The 25,033-nt window shown below is 43.6% G+C and overlaps 3 protein-coding genes across 5 annotated transcripts; 2 read left to right on the top strand and 1 right to left on the bottom strand.

Annotated features, from left to right (window-relative positions):
• Window positions 1-316: 316 nt before the first annotated feature.
• Window positions 317-8,562, top strand: eif5 (eukaryotic translation initiation factor 5; the record flags this gene model as incomplete). 2 transcript variants are annotated; one of them, XR_007194294.1, is given in 5 exon segments in its annotated part: window positions 317-478; window positions 1,009-1,170; window positions 7,458-7,622; window positions 8,013-8,128; window positions 8,407-8,562. XR_007194294.1 is itself a non-coding variant. In XM_048249933.1 (5 exon segments), coding segments are annotated over 5 exon segments (735 nt in total), but the record flags the coding sequence as incomplete, so codon positions are not given.
• Window positions 8,563-9,520: 958 nt separating this feature from the next.
• Window positions 9,521-16,421, bottom strand: enpp5 (ectonucleotide pyrophosphatase/phosphodiesterase 5). Of its 2 annotated transcripts, none has more exons than XM_048249931.1 (4): window positions 16,143-16,421; window positions 14,173-15,027; window positions 13,396-13,572; window positions 9,521-12,101 (listed from the first exon to the last, which is right to left on the bottom strand). In XM_048249931.1, the coding sequence occupies exons 2-4, from the start codon at window positions 15,005-15,007 to the stop codon at window positions 11,641-11,643; spliced, it is 1,473 nt and encodes a 490-aa protein (XP_048105888.1). In that variant the 5' UTR covers window positions 15,008-15,027; window positions 16,143-16,421; the 3' UTR covers window positions 9,521-11,640. The 2 variants fall into 2 exon arrangements, with proteins under 2 accessions (XP_048105888.1, XP_048105887.1); XM_048249930.1 differs by lacking the exon at window positions 16,143-16,421 and adding an exon at window positions 15,154-15,176.
• An 870-nt stretch (window positions 16,422-17,291) lies between these two features.
• On the top strand, window positions 17,292-24,701 carry fam167ab (family with sequence similarity 167 member Ab). The gene is made up of 3 exons (XM_048250627.1): window positions 17,292-17,610; window positions 20,185-20,894; window positions 23,158-24,701. The coding sequence occupies exons 2-3, from the start codon at window positions 20,490-20,492 to the stop codon at window positions 23,419-23,421; spliced, it is 669 nt and encodes a 222-aa protein (XP_048106584.1). The 5' UTR covers window positions 17,292-17,610; window positions 20,185-20,489; the 3' UTR covers window positions 23,422-24,701.
• Window positions 24,702-25,033: the final 332 nt, after the last annotated feature.

Below are 25,033 nucleotides of genomic sequence, written 5' to 3'. Positions count from 1 at the left end.
ATGCAGACAGCTATGTTCGAACACTGATGTGGAGCAATTTGTATATTGAATCTTGAGTGTGTGTGTGTGACTCAAAGTTGTACAAGTGACTTCCTGACATGAGCATATATTTGGAACATTTGTTGGTGATCGTGATGGTTACTGTGATGTGTAGTGGTTCTTCAGCTTGTAGCTCACGTAGCCTTGCTCACTCCCCCTCGATAAAGGCGTGTGCGTTTTTCGTAGCAATGAAAATGTGTCTGTACATGATGAACCTTTTCATGGTTTTAACAGAATTTGTCTTTGTTTCCTGTCTCCTTACTCTGTTTCTCTGCAGGATGGGGATGATGACGATGAGGACTGGGCAGAGGAGACCACCGAGGAGGCCCAGCGCCGGCGTATGGAGGAGATCAGCGAGCACGCCAAGAACCTCACCCTCAGCGAGGACCTGGAGAAGACCCTGGAGGAGCGGGTCAACATGTTCTACAACTTCGTCAAGGTAAACCCCAGCACTTGAAGTAGGCCTGTGTTGAGTTTGTGTGTAACTTTGTTTTGGCTTCACAAATGAGGAACTATTAACTCAGCTCTCTGATAAGCTTTCCAAGCTATGCAGACAGCTATGTTCGAACACTGATGTGGAGCAACTAGAGTCACACACACTCAAGATTAAATACACAAGTTGTACAAGTGACTTCCTGATTTAAAACCTTACTTGCTGATCAAGATTGTTACTGTGACGTGCTGTAACTGCTCATCAAAGGCAAAATAGGAAATGCCCCTTTTTGTTCAAACATATTTCATGTCTTCAATACAGACTTGTGTAAATATTGTACATAAATCTTGTACAAAAGGGTTAAGTGCGGGCTTAAATAGTTATTGTTAATAAAGATGTTGAGATGGATTCCGTGGCATCTTTTAGGTCTTATTGGGCTGGTGTAGAATGAAGACCGTTCCAATCCCTTCATGTAAATGTAGAATAATGCAGTTGTGTCCTCTTGTCCTTGACTTTTCTGTCTGTTTTGTCCACAGCAAAAGAAGGAGGAGGGAGTGATCGACTCTGCCGATAAGGACATCCTGGCTGAGGCGGAGCGGCTGGACGTCAAGGCCATGGGCCCCCTCATCCTCAGCGAGCTGCTCTTCGACCAGAACATCCGTGAGCAAATCAAGAAGTACAAGCGCCACTTCCTCCGTGTAAGTCAGAATATTCTCTTTCTTTTATTCTCCTTCATATTCTTGTGTGTGTTTTTTTTTTTTTTTTTTTTTTTTTTTTTTCACAAATGAGGAACTATTAACTCAGCTCTCTGATAAGCTTACCAAGCTATGCAGACAGCTATGTTCGAACACTGATGTGGAGCAACACACACCCACAAAATCAAGATTGAATACACAAGTTGTACAAGTGACTTTTCCAGACATGATGGTTACTGTGATGTGTAGTGGTTCTTCAGCCTCTGTTTAGTCTCCATCTAACCTGCCTTGTATGTGAACTACTGTGCTCGTCCTCTACTGCTCTTGACTTCTCATCCCCCTTTTCTCCTCTCCTGCAGTTCTGCCACAACAACAAGAAGGCCCAGAAGTACCTGCTGGGTGGCTTTGAGTGTCTGGTGAAACTCTACCAGATCCAGCTGCTCCCCACGCCGTCCCCCATCATCATCCTCAAGGACCTGTACGACGCAGACATGCTCGAGGAGGATGTCATCCTCGCCTGGGCCGAGAAGGTGTGTGTGGAACACGACTCTGTAGACAGGGTTGAAAAGTTTCGTTCTTCTTGTATATAGGATTATTTATTAATGGTGGAAAAAGGGGTAAAATATGTGATTTGTTGCTCCTTTCATATTCAAATCTCTTTATTTTTTATTCTATTTTCTGGCTTCACAAATGAGGAATTATTAACTCAGCTCTCTGATAAGCTTTCCAAGCTATGCAGACAGCTATGTTCGAACACTGATGTGGAGCAACTTGAGTCACACACACTCGATTAAATACAAAAGTTGTTCAAGTGACTGTTCCTGACATGAGCATATATTTGAAACCTTAATTGGTGACCGTGTTTCTTTTTTTTTTTTTTTTATTCAATTTCTTTTCAAGTCTTGGTAGCATAGTTTAGGTTGCGCCTCACATGAACTCTCTTGTCTCTTAGGTGTCCAAGAAGTACGTCTCTAAGGAGCTGGCAAAGGAGATCCACTCCAAGGCCGAGCCCTTCGTCAAGTGGCTGAAGGAGGCCGAGGAGGAGAGCGAGGGCAGCGAGGAAGAGGAGGAGGAAGATGAGGACAACGTGGAGGTAAGGATGACCAGTGTTTTGTTTTTAGATTTGTTTGTCTGGACTATTTCCAAGTCTTATAGCATAATTGTACCAGTTTGAGGTCCATTTTTATCAAGCGGCTAGTTTTACTTATCATTAAATACATTTTGGTGGTATATGGTCATGTGAGAATAACCATATAGAATATGCATAATGCACTTCTGCGTTGGGGTTGGAACACACCGCTAAAATGAGGTGAGAAAATTTCACATCTCAATGTTGCCGACTATCATCAAAGCTTACATTGTGCTGCTTTAAAATGGCCAGTATTTGTACAGTCTTTGGATGTTTCTGGTTCCGCCCTAGTCCTCAACCCCAACCCCAGCACTGACGAGGCTGTTGGTCTGGGCTGCTCAATTTAAAGCACTGTTGCACCATAACCTTGTTGAACTAATGGAATGTTCCAAGTTAGTTTTGCTTAACTGCAGTGTCTGCATAAGAAGGCTGTTAGATGTACCCTGAGTATTAGGTTAACTGGAGACTAATGTAATTGTTCTTGTCCTCTGCAGGTTGTCTATTCCTCCTCGGCTCGCGAACTTAAAATGGAGACTGTGACACCAGTGAAGCAGGAGAAAGAGGAGGATGACATTGATATCGATGCCATTTAAGAAACACACACAAACACACATACTCATAAAAGAAAAACAGGAAAAAAAAGCAAAAAAGATGCCTCTAAATTCTCTATGAAGCTTCTGACTGTCACAGAGAAGTCAGGCGCATGCCTTTGATTCGTCTCTGCTCGATCAAACGCCGCTCCTCGTTGCAATCATGATGTAGCGCTTGCGAAAGGCTTCTTTAATTTTTAGCATCACCTCCTCCCCATCCCATCTCTCCGCTCCTCAAACCTGCCCTAGCCCTACTGATTGACTTGAGCTGTTCTGCTGTTCAATTTGTAGGTGTGAAATATGCTAGAAACTACAGCACTAAATGCACATGTATTTTTATTTTCTTTTTTCTTCTCTTGTGTTACTTTTGAACTATTAAAGAATGTTTGACATTAAGTGTAAAATGCCTCCTAATGCTTCTTTTGTGGGTGAATTCATCGATCCTTTCAGAAGTGATTGCTGTGTAAGCCTCACATTTTTGCTGGTTGGAACATCAGTAATATTTCAGTGATTTGTGTTCACGGTCACTTGGGTCTTGAGTGTGGAAATGTAGGCCACCAAGACCAATTATAGTAGATGATGACAGGCTCACACATAATGGCTACAGGAATGGAAGGACAAGAGGGACCGGAAGAAGGACTAAGAGATTGGATCTGTTGGAGAGGCAGCAAACAGTGACTACGTTGATGCACCTGATGCATTGGTGAGTAGAGCTTTATTTACAGTCAACCCCCAGCACCAGAAGTAGGCCTGTGTGCTTGTGTTTCAGTGTTTATTTTTTATTTTTTTATATTTTTCTTTTTTTGCTTCGCATATGAGTTATTAACTCGGCTCTGATAAGCTTTCCAAGCTATGCAGAAAGCTTATGTTCGAACACTGATGTGGACAGTGGCATAGAACTGAACGCTGTTTTAGACCACAGGCTGTTTTTCATGTTGGCTTCTCCTTTTCCCGATAAGGACCTCCTGGCTGTGGGTCTGTGAAGAAAGAAGTGCAAGAAGGACAGAAAATGGCTCTGGTGGAGAGGCAGCAAACCGTGACTACATTGATGCACCTGATGCAGTGGTGAGTAGGACTTTACTGTCAAGCTGTTTCAACACCACAAATCCCAGCACCTCGTGTAGGCCTGTGTTGAGTTTGTGTGTTTAACTTTGTTTTGGCTTCACAAATGAGGAACTATTAACTCAGCTCTCTGATAAGCTTTCCAAGCTATGCAGACAGCTATGTTCGAACACTGATGTGGAGCAACTTGACACACACACACACACACTCAGTCAAGATTGAATACACAAGTTGTACAAGTGACTTCCTGACATGAGCATATATTTGAAACCTTTTATTGAGGATTGTGATGTATAGTGGTTCTTCAGCCTGTAGCGCACAACCTCGCTCATGAAAGGAAATGTGTCGGTACATGATAAACCTTTCAACGGTTTTAACACTGTTTTTGTTGTTTCCCTGCTCTCTGCAGGATGGGAATGATGACTACAATGACTGGGCAGAGGAGACCACCGAGGAAAGCTGTGTATTACTTGCCACTGGCCTTGTAGCCCATTGGTTGTGTCAGTAAAAATGTGAGTCACCCTTATGTCTCCCGTTCCTGTTTTTTTTTTTAGTCGGCACTGAAGAAGTGGAATTACTATTTTCTTAAGACCAGTCACCTTTCTCAAGTCCAGCTGTGTATTACTTGCAACTGGTCTTGTAGCCCATTCGTCGTATCAGTAATGATGTGTTACCCTAATGTCTGCCGTTCCTGAGTGGTGGGGGAGGTTTTTTTTTAAGATAATTTCAGCTTCACACATGAGGAGTCATTCAAAGCTCTCTGATTAGCTTCCAAAGCTATGCAGTAGACTACGTTTAAAAGCTGATGTGGAGCAACAGTGGCAAAGAACTGTAGACTGTTTCCGACCACAGGCCGTTTTTTCATGTTGGGGCCCCTCCCTTTCTTCCTGATGCAGAGAATGAGAGTGGGTCTGAAAGAGAAGGAAAAGAAACCGCAAGAAGGACAAAGAACGGTTCTGGTGGAGAGGCAGCAAACCGTGACGACATTGATGCACCTGATGCAGTGGTGAGTAGAACTTTACTGTCAAGTTGTTTTAACGCCACAAATCCCAGCTGTGTGTGTGTTGTGGCTTCACAAATGAGGAATTATTAACTCGGCTCTCTAAGCTTTCCAAGCTATGCAGACAGCTATGTTCGAACACTGATGTGGAGCAACAGTGGCATAGAAGTGTAGACCATTTTTGAGCACAGACCGTTTTTCATATTGGCTCTTCCTGTTCCTGATACAGAGAATGTGTGGTTCTGTGAAGAAAGAAGGAAAAGAAAATCTGCAAGGACGAAGAACTGCTCTGGTGGAGAGGCAGCAAACCGTGACGACATTGATGCAGTGAGTAGAACTTTACCGTCAAGTTGTCTTTTTGGCTTCACACAGGAGTTATTAACTCCGCTCTCTAAGCTTTCCAAGCTATGCAGACAGCTATGTTCGCACACTGATGTGGAGCAACTTGTGTATTTAATCTTGAGTGTGTGACTCCTGTTGTACAAGTGACTTTTCCTGACATGAGCATATATTTGAAACCTTTATTGATGTGTAGTGGTTCTTCAGCCTGTAGCACACAACCTCGCTCATGAAAGGAAATGTGTCGGTACATGATAAACCTTTCAGGGGTTTTAAAGGGACACCAGGCAACGTTTTCATGTTAATTAATCGTCTTCGTAAGTCTGTATATGGTTAAATGACTCATTACAGGGCGAATGAAGACTCTCTCGCCCGCCCCTACTGCCTGTAAGAAGAATATCCCACTTGCAAGTTCGGTGTATCCTACCCGCTGACCGAAGCAGGATCAGTTTACATTCTGCATACAGCACAGAGGCAGGCTAACGAAACGCTATAGATTGTTGCAAACGTGTGTATAATGGCAGAGCCAGCGAAGAAGCAGCGGAAACCCTTGACAGAAGATGCAAAGAAAAGGACAAGAGCTTCAGACCGAGGGAGGCAGAGTTTCGTAGAGAAAAAGCATCAAGCTTGCTTGTTCCTTTAACAGACTGTTTTTGTCGTCTCCCTACTCTCTGCAGGATGGGAACGATGGCTACAATGACTGGGCAGAGGAGACCACCGAGGAAAGCTGTGTGTTACTTGCCACTGGCCTTGTAGCCCATTGGTTGTGTCAGTAAAAATGTGAGTCACCCTTATGTCTCCTGTTCCTGTGTTTTTTTTTTTTTTTTTAATTTTTTTTTAGATAATTTCAGCTTCACACATGAGGAGTCATTCAAAGCTCTCTGATTAGCTTCCAGAGCTATGCAGTAGACTACGTTTAAAAGCTGATGTGGAACAGTGGCAAAGAACTGTAGACCGTTTCTGAGCACAGGCTGTTTTTCATGTTGGCTCCTCCTGTTCTTTCTGATAGAGTTAGAATGAGGTCTGAGAAGGAAAAGAAAAACCGCAAGAAGGACAAAGAGAACGGTTCCGGTGGAGAGGCAGCAAACCGTGACTACATTGATGCACCTGATGCAGTGGTGAGTAGAACTTTACTGTCAAGCTGTTTCAACACCACAAATCCCAGCTGTGTGTGTGTGTGTGTTTTGGCTTCACAAATGAGGAATTATTAACTCAGCTCTCTAAGCTTTCCAAGCTATGCAGACAGCTATGTTCGAACACTGATGTGGAGCATCAGTGGCATAGAACTGTAGACCATTTTTGAGCACAGGCTGTTTTTCATATTGGCTCTTCCTGTTCTTCCTGATAGAGAATGAGAGTGGGTCTGTGAAGAAAGAAGGAAAATAAAAACCACAAGGACAAACAGAACGGCTCCGGTGGAGAGGCAGCAAACCGTGACGACATTGATGCACCTGATGCAGTGGTGAGTAGAACTTTACTGTCAAGCTGTTTCAACACCACAAATCCCAGCTGTGTGTGTGTGTGTGTTTTGGCTTCACAAATGAGGAATTATTAACTCAGCTCTCTAAGCTTTCCAAGCTATGCAGACAGCTATGTTCGAACACTGATGTGGAGCATCAGTGGCATAGAACTGTAGACCATTTTTGAGCACAGGCTGTTTTTCATATTGGCTCTTCCTGTTCTTCCTGATAGAGAATGAGAGTGGGTCTGTGAAGAAAGAAGGAAAATAAAAACCACAAGGACAAACAGAACGGCTCCGGTGGAGAGGCAGCAAACCGTGACGACATTGATGCACCTGATGCAGTGGTGAGTAGAACTTTACTGTCAAGCTGTTTCAACACCACAAATCCCAGCACCTCGTGTAGGCCTGTGTTGAGTTTGTGTGTTTAACTTTGTTTTGGCTTCACAAATGAGGAACTATTAACTCAGCTCTCTGATAAGCTTTCCAAGCTATGCAGACAGCTATGTTCGAACACTGATGTGGAGCAACTTGACACACACACACACTCAGTCAAGATTGAATACACAAGTTGTACAAGTGACTTTTCCTGACATGATGGATCTTCAGCCTCTCTGTTTAGTCTCCATCTAACCTGCCTTGTATGTGAACTACTGTGCTCGTCCTCCACTGCTCTTGACTTCTCATCCCCCCTTTTCTCCTCTCCTGCAGTTCTGCCACAACAACAAGAAGGCCCAGAAGTACCTGCTGGGTGGCTTTGAGTGTCTGGTGAAACTCTACCAGATCCAGCTGCTCCCACGCGTCCCCATCATCCTCAAGGACCTGTACGACGCAGACATGCTCGAGGAGGATGTCATCCTCGCCTGGGCCGAGAAGGTGTGTGTGGAACAGGACTCTGTAGACAGGGTTGAAAACTGGTGTTGTGGTGCTCCTCACTTCTAGTACTTAGGATGACTGACTGTTCTATTAAGACCTCAAGAAACTTAATGGTGGAAAAAAGCTTCACACATGAGTTATTTACTCAATACAGCTTGAAAGTAACTAAGACCACAAACCCCAACACCTGAAATAGGCCTGTGTTTGGGTTTGTGTTTTTTTTTTTTTTTGCTTCACAAATGAGGAACAATTAACTCAGCTCTCTAAGCTTTCCAAGCTTTGCAGAAAACTATGTTCGAACACTGATGTGGAGCAACAGTGACCTAGAGCTGTAAACCGTTTTTTTGCATAGGCTGTTTTTCATGTTTGCTCCTGTTCTTCCTGATTCAGAGAATGAGAGCGGGTCTGTGAAGGAGAAGGAAAAGAAAAACCGCAAGAAGGACAAAGAGAACGGTTCCGGTGGAGAGGCAGCAAACCGTGACGACATTGATGCACCTGATGCAGTGGTGGGTAGAACTTTACTGTCAAGCTGTTTCAACACCACAAATCCCAGCACCTCGTGTAGGCCTGTGTTTCAGGGTTTTTGTTTTTTTGCTTCACACATGCCGAGTTATTCACTCTGCTCTCTGACAAGCTTTCTAAGCTATGCAGAAAACTATGTTCGAACACCGATGTGGAGCTATTGTCGCAAAAAACTGTAGATTGTTTTTGAACATGGACTTTTAGTCTTGGTAGCATGGTTACTTCACGTTGTGCCTCATGTGAACGTGCTCTTGTGTCTTAGGTGCCAAAGAAGTGCATCTCCCAGGAGTTGGCAAAGGAGGTCCACTCCACTCCAAGGCTGAGCCCTTCATCAAGTGACTGAAGGAGGCTGAGGAGGGCACTAAATGCACTTTTTCCCCGTGTTGCTACTTGCTATTAAAGAATGTTTGACATTAAATGTAAAATGTATATTAATGGTTCTTTTGTGGGTGAATTAATCGATCCTTTCAGAAGTGATTGCTGTGTAAGCCTCACATTTAAGCTGGTTGGAACATCAGTAATATTTCAGTGATTGTGTTCACGGTCACTTGGGTCTTGAGTGTGGAAATGTAGGCCACAAAGACCAATTATAGTAGATGACGACAGGCTCACGCATAATGGCTACAGTGTGCCTAGTCTAGTGCACTCGCCGTGTAAATTTGCTGAATAAATAGGACACCGGCCAAGAAGGTAATTGGAAAAACAACCACAATGGTTGTTTACTGCTTAGGGGTGTACATAGATGATTGAATGCCAGTAAAACGTTTTTTTGCCATTCTAGTTGAATGATTGCATCCCTATTTGGTTACACACATGCAAGTTAAATAAAGTTAAGTAAATAAAATGGAATATGTGAAGATGTGAAACAGCTACTGACTTGCTTTACACTGTTAATTTGTGGAGGTGGTTAGTACTCAGTTTCCATATGCCTTTGTGCAAGGAGAGCCCATCAAAGCCCATTTTCTTGTACAGTAGTTTTATGCTCATGCCCGCACATTAGTGTTGCCATGAAAGGATACAACTCATTTGGTTGGTTAACCCTTTATGACTCCATAACAGGTTGGACCGGCGATATCTTTACACTTTCAATTTGCGTAACAATGTAAACTTAATATAAAAACAAATATTCCAATTGTTTAACGTGATACAATATAGAAACGAATATATTGTTTATAAATATATATATATATATATATATATATGAGTTTTGCCTACAATCGTGACTATGATGAGTGAGCTGTGCTGGGAACAGGAAATGACCACAGGTCCGATTTGAACCTGGGTCCCCACGGGCACTTGGACTTGAGAGTGGCTGCAGCGCCCATGCAACAATCACGACAGCTTCCCTACGAATAATTATGATCATAACGAATGGATGTTGTCACTACCTTTTAATCAAAACCAGCAATTTTAACATGTAACACTTAGGATTTGTTCAAAATCATAAGTTAAAAACAAAACCACATCCTAGTAGCCACTGAAACAATTGAGGAAATGTCACCATTACTCTGGTAATCCAGTTAATTTTCTTCACTAAACAATAGTTAAGCCACAGAACATAGTTTCTTTTCTCTTAAGGCCCGCATAGACCTGGAAGGCAATGCCTACATTGAAGAACACATGAAATACAATACTTAAGTTCTTTACCTGGAGAAGGTAGATCACAGTGTTGTTAACGTCCCATGAATGACCATATTTGCACAAGATGCCATGCTCAAAAGTAACCTTAATGATCTGACATTGAATTGAAGAAAAACTTCTACTTGTGGTGAAATATTTTAGCTGTTAGCAGACATCCTTACCCCCTCACAAAGTTTGGCATTAGGAAATTCCCTTTTAAAAGCACTAAATAAATTGTGCAAAAATGTTTATCAATAAAGCCACCTATCCTCTAGTATATTACTCTTTTAAATAGGCTATATATTTTTTCTTAATTTCAGCTTGCTCTTAATAAAGAGCGCAACATACAAGAAGCTTTTCAACTACCAACCTTAGTAGTTCAACCAAAACAAAAACATACAGACTCATCTCTACTTGCATTTCAAACACAACATAGAAAACTTCTAAAAGTAATTGCACTTAACCTTAATACAATTATGAATTAAGATGGGAGAAAAAGAAGTACACAACACATAAAACTATTAAATCTTGCAGACCTATTAAAAACGCAAACAAAGCAATACATATATATATAAAAAAACACTGGCAGCTAGACTTAATCTAGTACGGAAAAAAGAAAACCTCTTAAAATTCATTGTCAGCTGCATTAGACACTTGTGTTTTATTCGTCTCGTCCTGCTTTGTGACCTGTTATGAAGTCCCCCCCAAGGGACATGGTGAGATTTATTTTTTTTTGGTGATAATTTTGGGGTCGGGGGGCTACGTTAATGTTCCCTCGCAATATGTTCAGCATTCCCTTGCAATACGATTGGTTTTCCCTGGCATTAGGTTTGCATTCCCTGGCAAAATATTTGACTTTGTGAGGGGACACATAGTTTTGCATTGGTTCTTAAGAGGCAATGCAAAACTATTGCGAGGGAATGCAAAGGCATTGTGGTATTGGAACGCAAAATTAGCTCCAAAAAAATGTCACTTTTAAAAATATATAGCCTATATTTTTTTAAAAATCCCACCATAACCCTTTAGAGGGCTCTATAACCTGTGTTCAGGATTGGTCTGACTATCAATGCAGTGCCTGAGAGCAGTCACTCCCATTCAACAGTGGGAGAACACTTAGCTGCCAAATCCAGTTCGAACCCAACAGCGTTTAGCAACTAAATTCACTAAATCAAGATGGAATTTAAAGAATATTTTGATGGGAATAAATCATGAAGCGGTTTGTCCGCAGCCAAATGGCTAGCTTTCATAGTCATTCATAGCACAGCTCGAATGGGAAGAATTAGGTGACTGCTACTTTAATGTTTACCACCTCTTTGGTTGCTCGTGTGATTTAGTGACCATGACAAGGACAAACCATCAGTGAAAACTTGTATTACAGGATTACAGTCACAGCAGGATCTCTGAACACCTGAGGACATTGTTCAATGCTTAAAGGTGCACTAAGTAGTTGTTGGTGAAAAAAAGGGTAAAAATATCTCTAGACTTACAATGATAATGTAACACTGAAAGCAGGATTAAGAGTTTTTGATAATATTAGAGTGCATTTTTTACACCTGTTTCAGTCTTGTTTAATGGACTTGTTAGCATTTCAGAAACCTCTAAATTGTCAACAAAAAAATAAAAATCTCAAAGAATCAGGACGCAAAACAGAGGCCATAATGATTCTGTAATAACTCAGTATTGTAGGTCTAGAAGCATTTCTATTTTTTTTTTCACGACAAAAAATTACTTACAGCACCTCTAATGTCTAAAGTGTTTCACACAAAAGAGAAGACAGCTTGCTCTGGGGATCTCTACGTGCTGTGTCCCTTGCTCGAAAAAAACAACATGTTAATATAAATAAGTATAATAAGTACAAAGTTGCTACAGACATGTCTTAGAGCCGCAGTTCCTCGTAGAGCAAGGGTTGCGAAATCTCCCGATTGCCGAGGGGGAGTGTGGGCACCTGTTTCAGTGTCACCTGCTTCACGAAGACAAAGAGGAAGATCACCACCAGGGCAGTACCCAGAAGGAGGCCCACAACCCAGGCATATGATGGCTCCCTGGGCTTAGACGGAGCCAGGGGCCTGGGCGTTGGAGCAGGAGTGTGAGTGGGAGCGGGAGGAGGAGCAGGAACACGAGCAGGACCCACTGGAGGCCCCTCTTTCAGGAGATCCTGGACGTTGGCCAGGGAGCCGTTGTTGGGCATAGGGGGCACGCCCAAGATGTGGCACATTAGGGGGTAAAGGTCGACAGAGTGCATGGTGTCCTTCACGTAGTTGCTTCGGAAAGCAGGTCCACGTGCAACGAACACGGGGTGCATGCTCGGCAACGTGTTGTTGTAACCATGGTTTCCCACTGAGCACAAAAAACAAACATGAACATCACATTAAAGGTACAGTCTGTGATTCTGGTGAAATGTTGACATTTTGTGTGCTGAATGAACACATAGCGTGTGCTTCTAAAATAGCATGTTGATGTTTACCCATTTACAGGAAAAGTGTAAAAACTTTTGTTTGTTTGTTGTTTGCTTGTTTTGAGCACACACACACAAAACGGACAACTAGAGGACTGCGAGGTAGCCTGAAGCGGGTGTTATGGTCACCGTTTCTGGCCTTGCACATGTGAGTGTGATGTCAAAATGACGTCAATCCAGCTGGTGCATGCCGAATTTCAGCCTTGCGCCTACAGACAGGTTGTGCACCGCTGAGTCCCAACGTGCCATGCCTCGGAACGAAAGCAGGATGGACGAGCTAGAGGCCAAAACCAGGAAGCAGGTATGCCTCTACAGGCATCAGGCACCACATGTTTGCTAAATTCACTTATAAATTAACAGAGGACAACATCAGACAATAGCAGCCCAACATGTCGGCATTTCATATAACCCACATCCTAAATAAACTTACAAGACTTATTAACGCATACAACGAGACTGAAAGTAGTAAAATAATGAAGATTTCAGCCATTCAGTGGTGATAGCCTCTCTACCTCGAAGACGGCAACTAATGTCACACTGGCAAGCCAAAGTATAGCGCTTTGGTGATGTGACACATTGCGTGCGCAGTGACCAATGCGTTGAGTGTAAAACTAGCATGACGTAGCCAGACTCAATTTTATTCAGAATTTGAGTCTGGTACTGCATGATTGGTACGTGATTATGGGGTGTGCTTCAACCGATGCAAAGGGACAAATGCCTCTGCCCATTGGATAGACTTAACCAATCAGAGCAACGAAAAAGCCTACCGTGAATCCTGTAAGGAGAACAGCCAAAACATCCTTCTTCTTGACAAATGCCTTGCTTGTTGTTTTCTATTTGCTTTGTAAAGTTATTGCGCTGTCAATATCTTATTCAACAGACACGATCATGAAATGTAAACGTCTAGCGACAAGCTTTTTGTTCAAAATCAACTGAAGCGCGCTCAGGTGACATGAATGTCTAAGCACCGTTGCTCATCAAGTCCAGACTGAATTTCCCAACCTCAAATTTTGTCGGTGGGGTTAAATTCGTGCTGGCTTCCAGGTTAACTGCGAGAAACTATTGCTGAATTTGACAAAAAGTGCCAAAAAGGGAGGCAATTGTTATTCAACTTGATGTGATTAAAGAATATTCATTCTTAGACTGATGACTGAAAAGAAAATATCTTATACTTACACATCATTTTTTTAGTCTTGTTCTGCACAATTGTCCATCCTTCCCTGGCTTCCAGGAGAATAGGCATTATCCTGTCATTGTGTCTGTAATGGTAGTGGTCAGGAATGTCTTCCCTCTTGTATACATACAAGTTTGGATTGGCATTCAGGAGCGAATTGTAGACCTCATCAAAACAACCTGAGGGTAAAGTAATACATTATTGTACTTGCACAGACATCATTAGACATATTATCATCCATTACTTCCACGTTAGAACATCAACTCAAACTGTTCTTCTGCAGTTCACACAGAACTGCCAGACAACAAAGTTGTTAAATTTAGGAAAAATAATAAAACAGGCATCAATGCAGTGAATCCTAATGGGTAACTACCAAGGGGGTGTCTACACATATATTTCTGACGGCCATCTTTGGTCTAAATGTAGGTATAAACGCTTTGTACGTTAAGCAAAATTAGAAATAATTTGAGCCACTCTCAATTCTCTGACAATCAGTGACGCTGGAAGAAAATGTTGCTGCTGCCAGTCTTTCAAAGGCTGACTATCACAGGTTTAAACTTGGAATGCTGAGCCCATCTCTGACACCAGTATCTTCAAGAGAATCCAGTGGAAATTGTTCATGTGACGAGTGCAGTGTGAGTCGAGGGACTGTGTAATGCCAGGCTATGCCTCCTCGGCTCAGGAGGTACTTAAAGGCCTCTGGTACTCTCTGCCACCTCTGAGCACAGTGCTGTGCCATGCCGTGACTGTTGCAGGTTGCCTCGGGCAATGTGACTCACCTTCCTTGGGTATAATGCCAACCACCGGGCTCTTGTCGACCCATGTATACTTGTCGCGACCAACATAGCTGTCCAACTCGATAATCTTTACCGACGACAGCTGGGTCATGCCGTGGTCGCTAGTCACGATCAGGTTGACATCGTCGTACAGCCCGGCCCACTTCAGCTGATCACGCAGGAAGCCCAACTTGTCGTCGATGTCTGCGATTACGACGTCCAGGAGCGGGCTTTCGGGTCCCAGGTTGTGTCCACTCTCGTCGGGCTCTTCCCAGTAGAGCACGCCGAAGTCGATGGGGTCGGGGCCCGCAAACCAGCTGAGCAGCTGGGCCACGCGGCTCTGGAAGGGCACGGAGGCGTTGTACGGCAAGTAGTGTGTCGGGTAGGCGCCGCGGATCTCCACGTCCGAGCCAGGCCACATGGCCGCCCCGCTTCGCCGGCCGGCCCGCTGATTGGTCACCCACAGTGGCACGGCCTCCTCCCACCAGCGCGACTCGTAGGCGCTCTGGCCGTCCATGGAGAAGGAGCGGTTGAGGTGCGGGTCGAACATCTCGTTGGCGACGATGCCGTGGCTCTCAGCGTGAAGGCCCGTCACCAGTGTGTAGTGGTTGGGCAGCGTCTTGGTGATGTAGGAGTTCACCACCCTGTCTACCTGGACGCCCTCCCGCATTATGGCGTCAAAGTGGGGCGTGGGAACGCGGTGGATGTAGTCCCAGCGGAAGCCATCGAACGAGACCAGCAGGAGCTTACCACGCTCTTCTTGCCTGGAGATAGGGGGCAGGCTCAGGACTAGAAGGCAGCCAAGCGCGCTCCAACTTCTTAACAGGAGGGTCAACATGATGCTCGACTGTGGGGCACCTTCAACACAGAGACAGGGAAGCAAACAAAGATAGTCAACATCTTATGGAAGAATTTTACAAAGAATATTAAAAATGGGAATCCTCTACATAGAGTAAAGGGACTGTGCCACAATGTAAAAAATACCTGACAGTTTTGTGTTGCACAACAAATTTGACATAATGCTCACTGCATCTTTAAATAAATGGTGCAGAAAAACAAATATTATTTTAGGTTTGCCCATCTGATTTAACATTTGCAGATCATTTTGGTGTCAGAAAACTTTGCAATAACTAGTGCCAGCTACACACAGCTTACAAGTATGGCATTTAAAGCCATTCAGGAAAAGACCGTGAAGTAGGTCACAGCCTTCTCAGTTTTGCCTTTTCCGAACATAAAGAAGCAGGCTACCCACTTCTCTAATATTGCACTGTCAGAATCGCATAAGCTAGTATGTACTAACCGTGTAATTGACCTTATAGAAGGTTAATAAATCCTGTAAATTATTTAATGTGCAGTTTAAATAGCATGTACACCAGAAACACGCCAAAACGGCTCGTTAAACTATATTAATATCTGAGGATTTCCTTATTCAAAATCTCTACGAAGCGGCAGCTTTGTATTCCTTTCATTAGCCTACTATGACAGAACGCTTGCAAAGGACTGGTGTTCACGCTCAACAACACAATGTTGATAATTACGCGAGCAAACTGTATCCTTTCTTGCTATTGAATTTTGTTGCAACAAAGAAGCGATGATTATGTAATTAAAATTGGTTCCATGAAAAGATGACATCATTGCCTATTTGCGAGGCTCCCATTTTTGATCTAGCCTACAATTAGAGCGCAAAGCCTCGTACGTTTAATCCATAGCCAATCCACATAGGCAACACAAACTATACAGGAAAATGCGAGTATATAGAAAATATCGTTTGCAAAATATTTTGGACCAGCCGCCTTAATGGACCCCTCGGGCAATAAGCAGCGATCTGAAAACCCTACCATCGTAGTTGTTGCAGATAGGCTACTCAATTTCTCTTTCAGACTGACAACATAGACTTCCCTGTCATGCCCCTTTTACCAATATCCGCATAATGCAAAAACATTCTCAAAATTAGGACAGATTAACAGCCTTACCTTACAGAAGCTCCGCTGGGGAAAATAAACACCAACTGTCAGAGGCAGTAGCAGCAGTAGCCTATAAGTCCCTCCCTCGAAACGCTATCTCAGTAGAAGATCGGGCAACTTTTTATACTGAAAACGTTGTTATTCACATATCTGCGAAAGGGTAAAGAAAGCACTCACAAAACAACTTGAGAGCAAAATGCAGTAGATAGCTGCTGACAAATGCGTAGGCGATGAAGTTATGGCTTAGCCTACTGGCTAGTGGGCTACAGATAATGCGCCAGTGGTGCACTTGACTCGATGATGTAATACTCAAGGCTATTTTATTGATAGCCTATCTTGCAGTAAAGCAAACTATATATAGGCTATATAAGCCTGTTGCCTATCTAATTCAAACACAGTAAGGCAAGACCGAAACCTGAATATCATTCAATATTCATGCATTGAAGTAGTCTGATTTATAATGGCATGGGCCTATAATTAAGCTATGTGTGCAACCATTAGGCCTATGCATTACAGTATGCCCCGACCAGTATACATCACAAAACCCGATGCAGGCCTACTCTGCGTTGAGTTGGGAAATGTAGTGACTTATTGATATATCATCCTGAAAACATCAGTGAACGACATTTATAAAATGAAGTGTTAAATTATTTGCACAAAACGCTGTTCATGAACGCATGAGAAGGCTTTTTTTTTCACCAGAAGAGGGCAGGCGAGTATCATTAGTAGGCTATACTCAATATGGATGAGGTGTAATGGACTACGCACTGCAAAATGGCTATAGAATCCAACTCACTATGCCTACCGTGAAAAGCGAAAGAAAAGATGTGCAGCATAGGACATAATACATTGGGTTATACAGCGTAGGATGAAATGTATAACCTACAGGATATAGCCTAGGCTACTTGAATAGAGGGGCCAGACTAAAGCAGACCTGTCATTAGGCTATAAATATGTGCAGGCAAAAAAAGTAGTTTGCTCCAGAAGATAATACTCCCCCATAGTCTGCTATTTCATATTGATATTTTTGAAGGAGGCGTGGAAGCAAGCTAAAGCTACACATTTCTGCGTATGACATTTGATGAGGTATTGACTAAATTCCTGAAAAAAAAAAAACACAATGCTCAGACGTTAAAGACTTTCTACGGGAGAGATAGCGCACATACACATACATATACCTGACTCTGAGTGCGCCGTAAACGCTGCAGCACATACAGGACACCTACCCGCGCGCATGGTAAGGACGCGCGCAGTTTTCACGAGGATTCGTAAACTGTCTCCAGGCAACCAAAACCTGACGAAACTCATGTCGCCCCTCCTCTAATGATGATAGGGCCACACATAGTCTACGTGATGTCTATAGACCTGTGATGAAGTAAAAGATCTTATTGAAATGCGTCGCTCTAGTCACATGAACTTTTGGGAGAGCAAAGTACCCAACATTTTGTTGACTGTGTGCGCATCAAGATTGTACCAGGTGAGTGATTTTTCAGTTCTAAGGGGTTTGCTTGTTTAGCCATACTGCAGATAAACTTCTGGTAACGCGAGAAGGCTATTCTTTCATCTGTTGTCTTTTCACGTTTCTTGTTTTTAGGGATATATGTTTACATATCCTTAGCATTAAAGCGTGCTAGTGTATCTTTGGGAATTCTTTACAACCACATTTAAGGCTGCTAAAAACTAGGCTACAAGGTTAGGCTATTCCTTAAGGACAGAGCCGCTGCGGGACCCTGCAAAGCTACTTATTCTTATTTATCGATTTCACCCAACTGTGACGGCGGAGCTTGTGTGTAAGCAATTTCTCTGATGGTCCCTGTTGGTGAAGCCGGTTGTTATGCATTAAACAAACGTTTACTTCAAAAAGTGGATATCCTCAAAATATGTTTTAAATTATGCACAGGCCTACTACAGAGAATAAGGCTAGCTACTGTAACAACAAAACGCTGGATATTAGTTTTATGCAGTTCTTTTCCATAGTGGGGCTTTCTTAACGTTGTACATGGGTGAATGGAAGAAGAAAGGTGCCAGTAAAAATCTAATGTTGCAAGACCAGGGGATAAAGTAATAATGGTGTGGTGTACAGTCAGTTGGCTCATTTGGGGGGGGTGGGAGGAGGGGGTGGCATTTCCTAAGAACAGGCTTTTACTCTTGAAAGTACAGATGGCAGAGTCAAGGCACTCTGCAGATGACAAGCAGCATCCTTAGATTCTGTTAATAACAATACACTTTTTAATCATAGGCCTTATTAAGCATCAAGCATGATTACATCAAGAAAACAACACAGACAGTCCCATTTGGCTGCTTCCCTGATTTTTCCTTTGAACATAATTCATATTAATCGTGCCAGCATAAGTTGGCTCTGTCGGTGGAGACAAGGATGAGAGAGAGAGAGAGATCAGTTGCCAGCTCACATTTTGATGTTTCTGCTGTACCCACAGCCTGTACTTAATAAGTACAGCCTACCCTGGGCATGGGGCAGACGTTGGCAGGCAACGTAGTCGTTAAGGTTGTAACCGCTGAATGTCTGGACATGGAATCAGAGGAGCAGGCCAGTGGTATCGCTTTTCCTGCCCAATTGTAAATCCATGTGTGTGCCGATGTGAGATTCTGGTCTTTAGATACTGTTACACATACAGTCGTATCCTGGCCTTTCTTACTTGTGTCCTGTTGTGTTTGGCTGTGGCATAGAAGCCGTTTTATACACTTTGCCGTGTTTGTTAGAAACAGTAATATTCCTCATGACCTTGTAAAACCCCTCTGAATCACTGGCCATACTGACTTATACGTTGATTTATCTTTTATGTTACATTTGGAGCCACAGTCCTTTATTCATTGTAGAAGTTCTCTGAAAGTAGTAGCCCGACCATCAGCTCAAAGTGTGACCGTATGGATCATTAACCGGATTAACTGCCCAGCCTTGATGTGCAGCATTAGGTGGAACATTTCAAAGTGCAGTATAGGGTTTCATTTTAGAAGCAGTCTGTGTCCTCTTGTAACTATGTAACCAAAATCTCCTTTTCAGTGTCTGGTTGCTGTACCTCTCCTTTTTTTCACCCTGAGTGGTACAGCAGTGTTTTTACCCAAGGAGAGTAATAGTCGAGAGTTTCTTTAAAAATTGATAAGCTCACTGATCTATGGCATTGGCTTCAGTGCATTAGTGCTTAGCTCTTTCCATCAGTCACTTTATTGATTAAGGTATCAAAATCACCAGGATTGGTTGCTCAGGATTTTCCCACAGCTCTGCAGACTTATCACAGGAAGTCTCCATTTATTTATTACTGCTTGCTTTATGTGTGTAGGTATGGATGGGCTGCCTGTTTTTAAAAGCCCACCATCTGTTGTGATTGCTTTCCAATCAGAGTATATGCTCACTGGGTGGATGTGGGTAATGTTTCACCCCGGGATGTGAAACACCACCACAAGTCTCAACGGGATTGGCTGAGGGAGCGGACTTGGTTCCTAGTCATGGTGATGGCACCTCTCTGAAAGTTAGAACACGTGCCAGGCCATGGGAGTTTTCTCTGCCTTTGATGGCCGCTCAACTTAGAGAGCAATGGAACAGGAAACATTTAATTGCTGGCGCTTTCATCACCTGACCCGAGAAGATGACACATAACTTGGGTGAAGAAGACAGAAGCCTAGTTAAGAGGTGTAGACATGACATACGAAATGACCGAAAAAAGACCTGTTACTGACTAAATGCGGAATCAAATAGAGGATACTGATATGTAGTTTGATAAGGAGACAATCGGAGTTTATTTGCTTGTGGATTTGTCAAATTTTCCATTCCCTCCAGAGCCAGCACTGTCCCCATAAGATTCAGTCATGACAGACAAAAAGAAAGTGCCGAGTCATTTGCGGTGTTCTGTTGCCATGGCAACTACCACATAGGGATCCGGTCCATGATATGATAGGGTAGGATGGGGGAAACATTTAATTTAAGCAGTCAGCGTTCAAAGATTTCCCCTCGCCCATGTGCTTATTAGCCTCTCTCCTGAGGAGAATACAGCTCATTAACCTAGCTCGTCTGTTTTTATGTCTTCCTCTTCAGGTTCAACTCAGGTTGACCTATTCACAAACGGACATACTTTGATTTTGTAAAAAGGCACACGCGCTCCATTCCGTGATCCAGAGGAGGAACAAAACGTGACCTGACCTCACCTTGTTTTCAACCGCCTGATTGTATTGGCCATAAAGGGATGGCAGCAGGCTGTGAATACCTGCTCTCGCATGCAGCCTAGACATCAGCCTGGTGGCAAGATGAGACTCGCCTGACTGGAGTTCCCCAATCTTCCCCAGACTGCACACTCCCTGTTTTACTATTCTGTCTCTTCTTCTCGCTCCTGTGACCAAACCATGGACCCGGAGACACCTCCGTTGCCGATGATCCAAGTGGAGGATGTGGACGGGCCGGATTGTCTGGACGACTTGGACCCCTCCTCCTCGGACGACCACCTGCGGACGCTGAAGGCCCTGACTCAAAAGCTGAGGCTGGAGACGCGTCGGGCATCTTATCAGGAGTGGAGGGACCAATTGGAGGCCCAGAGCGCCAACAGAGGGCTCACAGGGGTCACGGACGCGGGGGCAAAGACACGCTCGGGGCAGAGCGGCAGCAGCCGCAGCAGGGTTTCTACAGAGGACGGCCAGGGGGGAAGTGGTGCTCTGGGTGAGGACGACACAGGAGACACCATTCCGGCCTCACGGAACCTGAAGGGGTTTGGGAATATTGACGAGGCACTCGATTGGTTGCGGAAGGAACTGGTAAGAGAATCCCGAATCACCTGATGGCATGACATACTGCTTCTGTTCCTACTTCCTGTCTGTCAACATGAGCTGGCTGTATGATGATGATGCCCGCATATTGTTTGTTTGTTAAAAATAGGCAGTGCAGTTCCATAAATTAGGGGTATGAATCTGCTTTAAAGGAAAACTGGACTATTTTTTAAAAAATAGTTCAAATTTTCTGAATAGCTCAAATATTCCACATAAATGCACTGAGACGAATTTGGAGCAGAGGTGGCCAAGGAGCTTAAAAGGCCAGAATGTGTCAGTCGGGTAAAAGTACTAACCTGAATGTGTCTAGCCTTTCAGTATATCGTCCAAGTGTTCATTAAGGAGACACTGAAAGTAATTGTGGGTGGATATAATATACTTGACAAAAACACAGCAGACTTCGGCAGAATTCCAGATATCCAAGATTCAGGCTTTACTTTACAATAACGCGCGTCAAGGGAGAATACAGCCTTCAGCTCAGGAGCATCGACTACCATTCTAACTACCACCGGAAGAGACTGGCCTTTTATGCTCAATTTGCAAGGGTGTGGTTTAAGAGGATGTCATAGGTACAACGTCCTGTGATTGGCTTTCTCTTCCCGCCGTTCAGTCAGCCACACCCAGACACACCTACACACACCTATTTTCCATTAACATATTTAGGCAGGCTCCTCAGGTAGAAACGTTATACAAGATGTTCTAAACATTCTTACACTTAAATCATTGTACTCCTTGTACTGAGACTATAAAAATGATACCAAACATGAATACATTTACAGTTAATAACACAAACATATAATTCAGCTAAAGTTTTAACCCAGGGTCTTTGTCTACCCAAAGATAGAACAAAGGAGCTTGTGGAACAAATGGTAGAAGCAAAAGGTGCCCAGTGGGGAGCATTTCACACCTACATCTGCATTGAATAGATCAAAGCAAGAAAGACAGAATACACTTTCAATGTAAATGGAGCTAAGCCTCCATCTAGTCTTGGAGCAAGAAAAGGTCATAAAAATAATTTCCATCAACACAAAACGTTTTACTTTGTTTTACTTTGATGGTAACATCAGAACTCGTTTGCTGTCTTTTTTCTTATAAAGCATGAATCTCGTTCTCTTTCTTAGGACATACATGGCGCCTCATGTCAGTAAATAAGTACAAAAACAGATACTTTATTAAGTAAATAGTGAAATTACTTCTTGGAAACTAAATGAGATTTGTTATGGAGACTTGATGCCCGACCTCCCCTCCCCGCCTGTGTAGAATTTCACCACCTCCCAGAAGGACCCGGGAGCTGATCTGCCACCAGTTAGCTAATTACTAATTAACAACGCCGCCAATGTCCGCACTTCCAGTCCCACATTACGGTGCTGTGCAGGCATTCAAGTTAAAGTGGGTGGAAGCGATCGCAGGGGCAAAACGCAAGTGATGACCAGGTCCTGCCTTCTCACCCCCCCACCTCCCCCAACCCCGACCACCACCACCACCTCCACCAAACTCCCTCTAATCACCCCCACCCCACTGATTTTCCAAGAGGGTTTGTCTATTTTTTTTTTTGTTCGGTTTAATTGTGTGAAAAGTGGCACATACGCATGCATGGGCTGTTAAGGCCACGGCACGCAAAGAGGCGCCTCTTGCCTGGGAGAGGATAAGGGATCCCCAGTGACCCCCACCCCCCTCCCTGAGGCCTTCCCAGTGTGTGTCCACAAACATTTGTACAAAGAAATGAATACATGGGAAGAATGAGGGCTTGGTGTTAGCAGTGAAAGGGAAAGGAAAGGATCGTGTTGCCTTTGTGTCCTCTTCTGTCCAGGAGTGGGGTGGGTGTGTGTGTGTGTGTGTGTGTGTGTGTCTGTTGGGCTGTGTTTCTCTTGTTAAAAATTAACTAGGATTTTTCCATAAGAATAGAAGTATCCTGGATACCTTCTACATTTTTTAAAGGTAGAAACATTTCTCTCAACAGACAGCTGCGAGTCAATGGAAGGTCTGAAAAGCATTTGTGTGTGAAGAGTCTTAGGTCTGTCATCATGACAGCAGACCTCCCAGAAGTTGCAGTTGTGAAAAAATATCAATTCAATTATTTTAGTATGACTGAATTTAGCCATTTGGAAATTGTTTCATTTCTTTCATCCATTGGGTACTGGAACTTGACATGGCCAAACTATTTTAAATGTTTTGCTGTCATTGTATTGGACAGCTGTCCAGCCTTCCTGCTCTGATTGATTCCTTCCTCTCTTGCTCCCTCCCCCTCCAGAAAGACATGCGTCTGCAGGACCAGCAGCTGGCGCGGCAGCTCATGCGTCTCCGCGGCGACATCAACAAGCTGAAGATCGAGCAGACGTGCCACCTGCACCGCCGCATGCTCAACGACGCCACCTACGGGCTGGAGGAACGAGACGAGCTGTCCGACCTGCTGTGCGACGGCCCCGTCACGCCAGGCTTCGGCCTCTCCGCGCCCCTGCGCCTCATCGGCGTCACCAAGATGAACATCAACTCGCGCCGCTTCTCGCTCTGCTAGCAACAGGCTAAAACAGGGGGTCTCTGGCCTGCTCCAGAGGGCTCCTCAACACGACAACAACAACAACCATATAGCATTCATAAAGTGCTTTATCAAGGCGGCCAAAATGCTTTACAGTGAAGGTCGAACCTCACAAAACACCACCATTGTGTAGCACCCATCTCAACACAAAACTCACAATCTTCTATCACTGACAATTCCTCCATCTATACCGGGTCTTATCACACCTCGTTTGAAGACTGTATAGTCTACAATCTTCTGTCTAGACCTGGCACAAGCACATTTGGTGTGAAGACGTTTGGTGTTCACATTCTTCTATCTATACCTGGTTCAAGTTTTTGAAGACTGTGACACAAAAACTGTTCTCAGTTGGGTCAACTGGCATGTCTTGGCATCCTTCCCTTCTCTGTTTACCTGATTATTCTCATCAGTGGCAATCCAGGTGAGCTAAACACATGATTTAGCTCATGGACCATTTTTATTGCACTGCTTTCAACCAAGGGTGCTTGTAGAAAGCGTAGCTGGAGTTGGGCTGGTTGGATTGAAAAACGCCTGGAAAAGAAATGTGAATTGGACAGAGACACGACAGCATTCACATACAGAAAAGCCTTAGATCTCCTCCTTATTTGCATGCAAGACAAGAGTTGAGTCTGAGTTGCATGTGCGTCTTCAAATTCTCCTGCTTCAGATCTGCAGGCTAGAAGTCCATTTTGCTGTAGGTCTGACCGTAGGAAACAGATCAGGCCCTGATCAGCGAGCGATCCACTGGATCACCGTGATCAAGGATCCAATGGATCAAACGGACGCTGAAATAGACTGAGCCGAGCACTGTGTCCCCTGCCATCTTTGCTGAGTGTCATACTGGCCCTCTCACAGACAGTAGCTAGGCACCCTCCCACTTCCCGCTCTTTCTTTCTTTCTTTCTTTCTTTCTTTCTTTCTTTCTTTCTTTCTCTCTCTCTCTCGCTTTCTCTGTCTAGATAGTACAAACTTGTGGCTAGGGGATCTTCATGGATGATTGCTTCATTAGCAGTGGCCCCTTGTGTAAAGCCCAGTTTGTGTAGCTTGTTTGCCTCTCATGGGTCTGCCTTTGACTTTCTGCTGACTAAAGCCTTAATGGTACATAGAGAGAACCTCTCTAATGGAGGCACACTTTTTAAATGCACATTCCAAAAGGATGAAATGCACATGTGTTGTTTTGTTTTGTTTGTCTACAATTACTTTCATTAATATAAAGTAACTTTATTTTTGTTTATTTTTACGCTGTATCCTCTGCTATTCTGTACAACAATAATAATAATAATAAAAAAAAACTTATTAAGAAATGTCCTGTCAATTACATTTGCAATTTAGCAACTAAGCCAGGTTTTCCTCCCAAGAAAAAGTCGGCAGTGTGGTGCCATGTACAAAGACTTACCAACAAGACAAAACTATTTACATAGTCCTCTGCTGTATCTGCTGATACAGTATTCATAATCGGTGAACTCTGAATCATTCAGTGCATGTTGTGCAGCAATTGCATACAGTTGTTACAGGTGAAGTGTCCTTAAGTGGCACTCTGCAGACAGTAACTAATAATTAGATAGATTTTTTCACCACTGCCAGACTTGGAC

This window comes from Alosa alosa, chromosome 8, assembly GCF_017589495.1.
Source record: "Alosa alosa isolate M-15738 ecotype Scorff River chromosome 8, AALO_Geno_1.1, whole genome shotgun sequence".
NCBI classification, from domain to species: Eukaryota; Metazoa; Chordata; class Actinopteri; order Clupeiformes; family Clupeidae; genus Alosa; species Alosa alosa.
Note: the sequence above shows the minus strand (reverse complement) of the source record. Positions and strands in the feature narration are given on the sequence as shown.

What these genes read in the sequence shown, in the direction of transcription:
- fam167ab (XM_048250627.1), top strand. Translation starts at nt 20,490, where the DNA reads ATGGACCCGGAGACACCTCCGTTGCCGATGATCCAAGTGGAGGATGTG. An exon ending in ATTGGTTGCGGAAGGAACTG is followed by an intron (nt 20,895 to 23,157) that starts GTAAGAGAATCC and finishes CTCCCCCTCCAG; the next exon opens with AAAGACATGCGTCTGCAGGA.
- enpp5 (XM_048249931.1), bottom strand. Translation starts at nt 15,007, where the DNA reads ATGTTGACCCTCCTGTTAAGAAGTTGGAGCGCGCTTGGCTGCCTTCTA. An exon ending in TGGCATTATACCCAAGGAAG is followed by an intron (nt 13,573 to 14,172) that starts GTGAGTCACATT and finishes CTTTACCCTCAG; the next exon opens with GTTGTTTTGATGAGGTCTAC. An exon ending in CAAGACTAAAAAAATGATGT is followed by an intron (nt 12,102 to 13,395) that starts GTAAGTATAAGA and finishes TTTTGTGCTCAG; the next exon opens with TGGGAAACCATGGTTACAAC.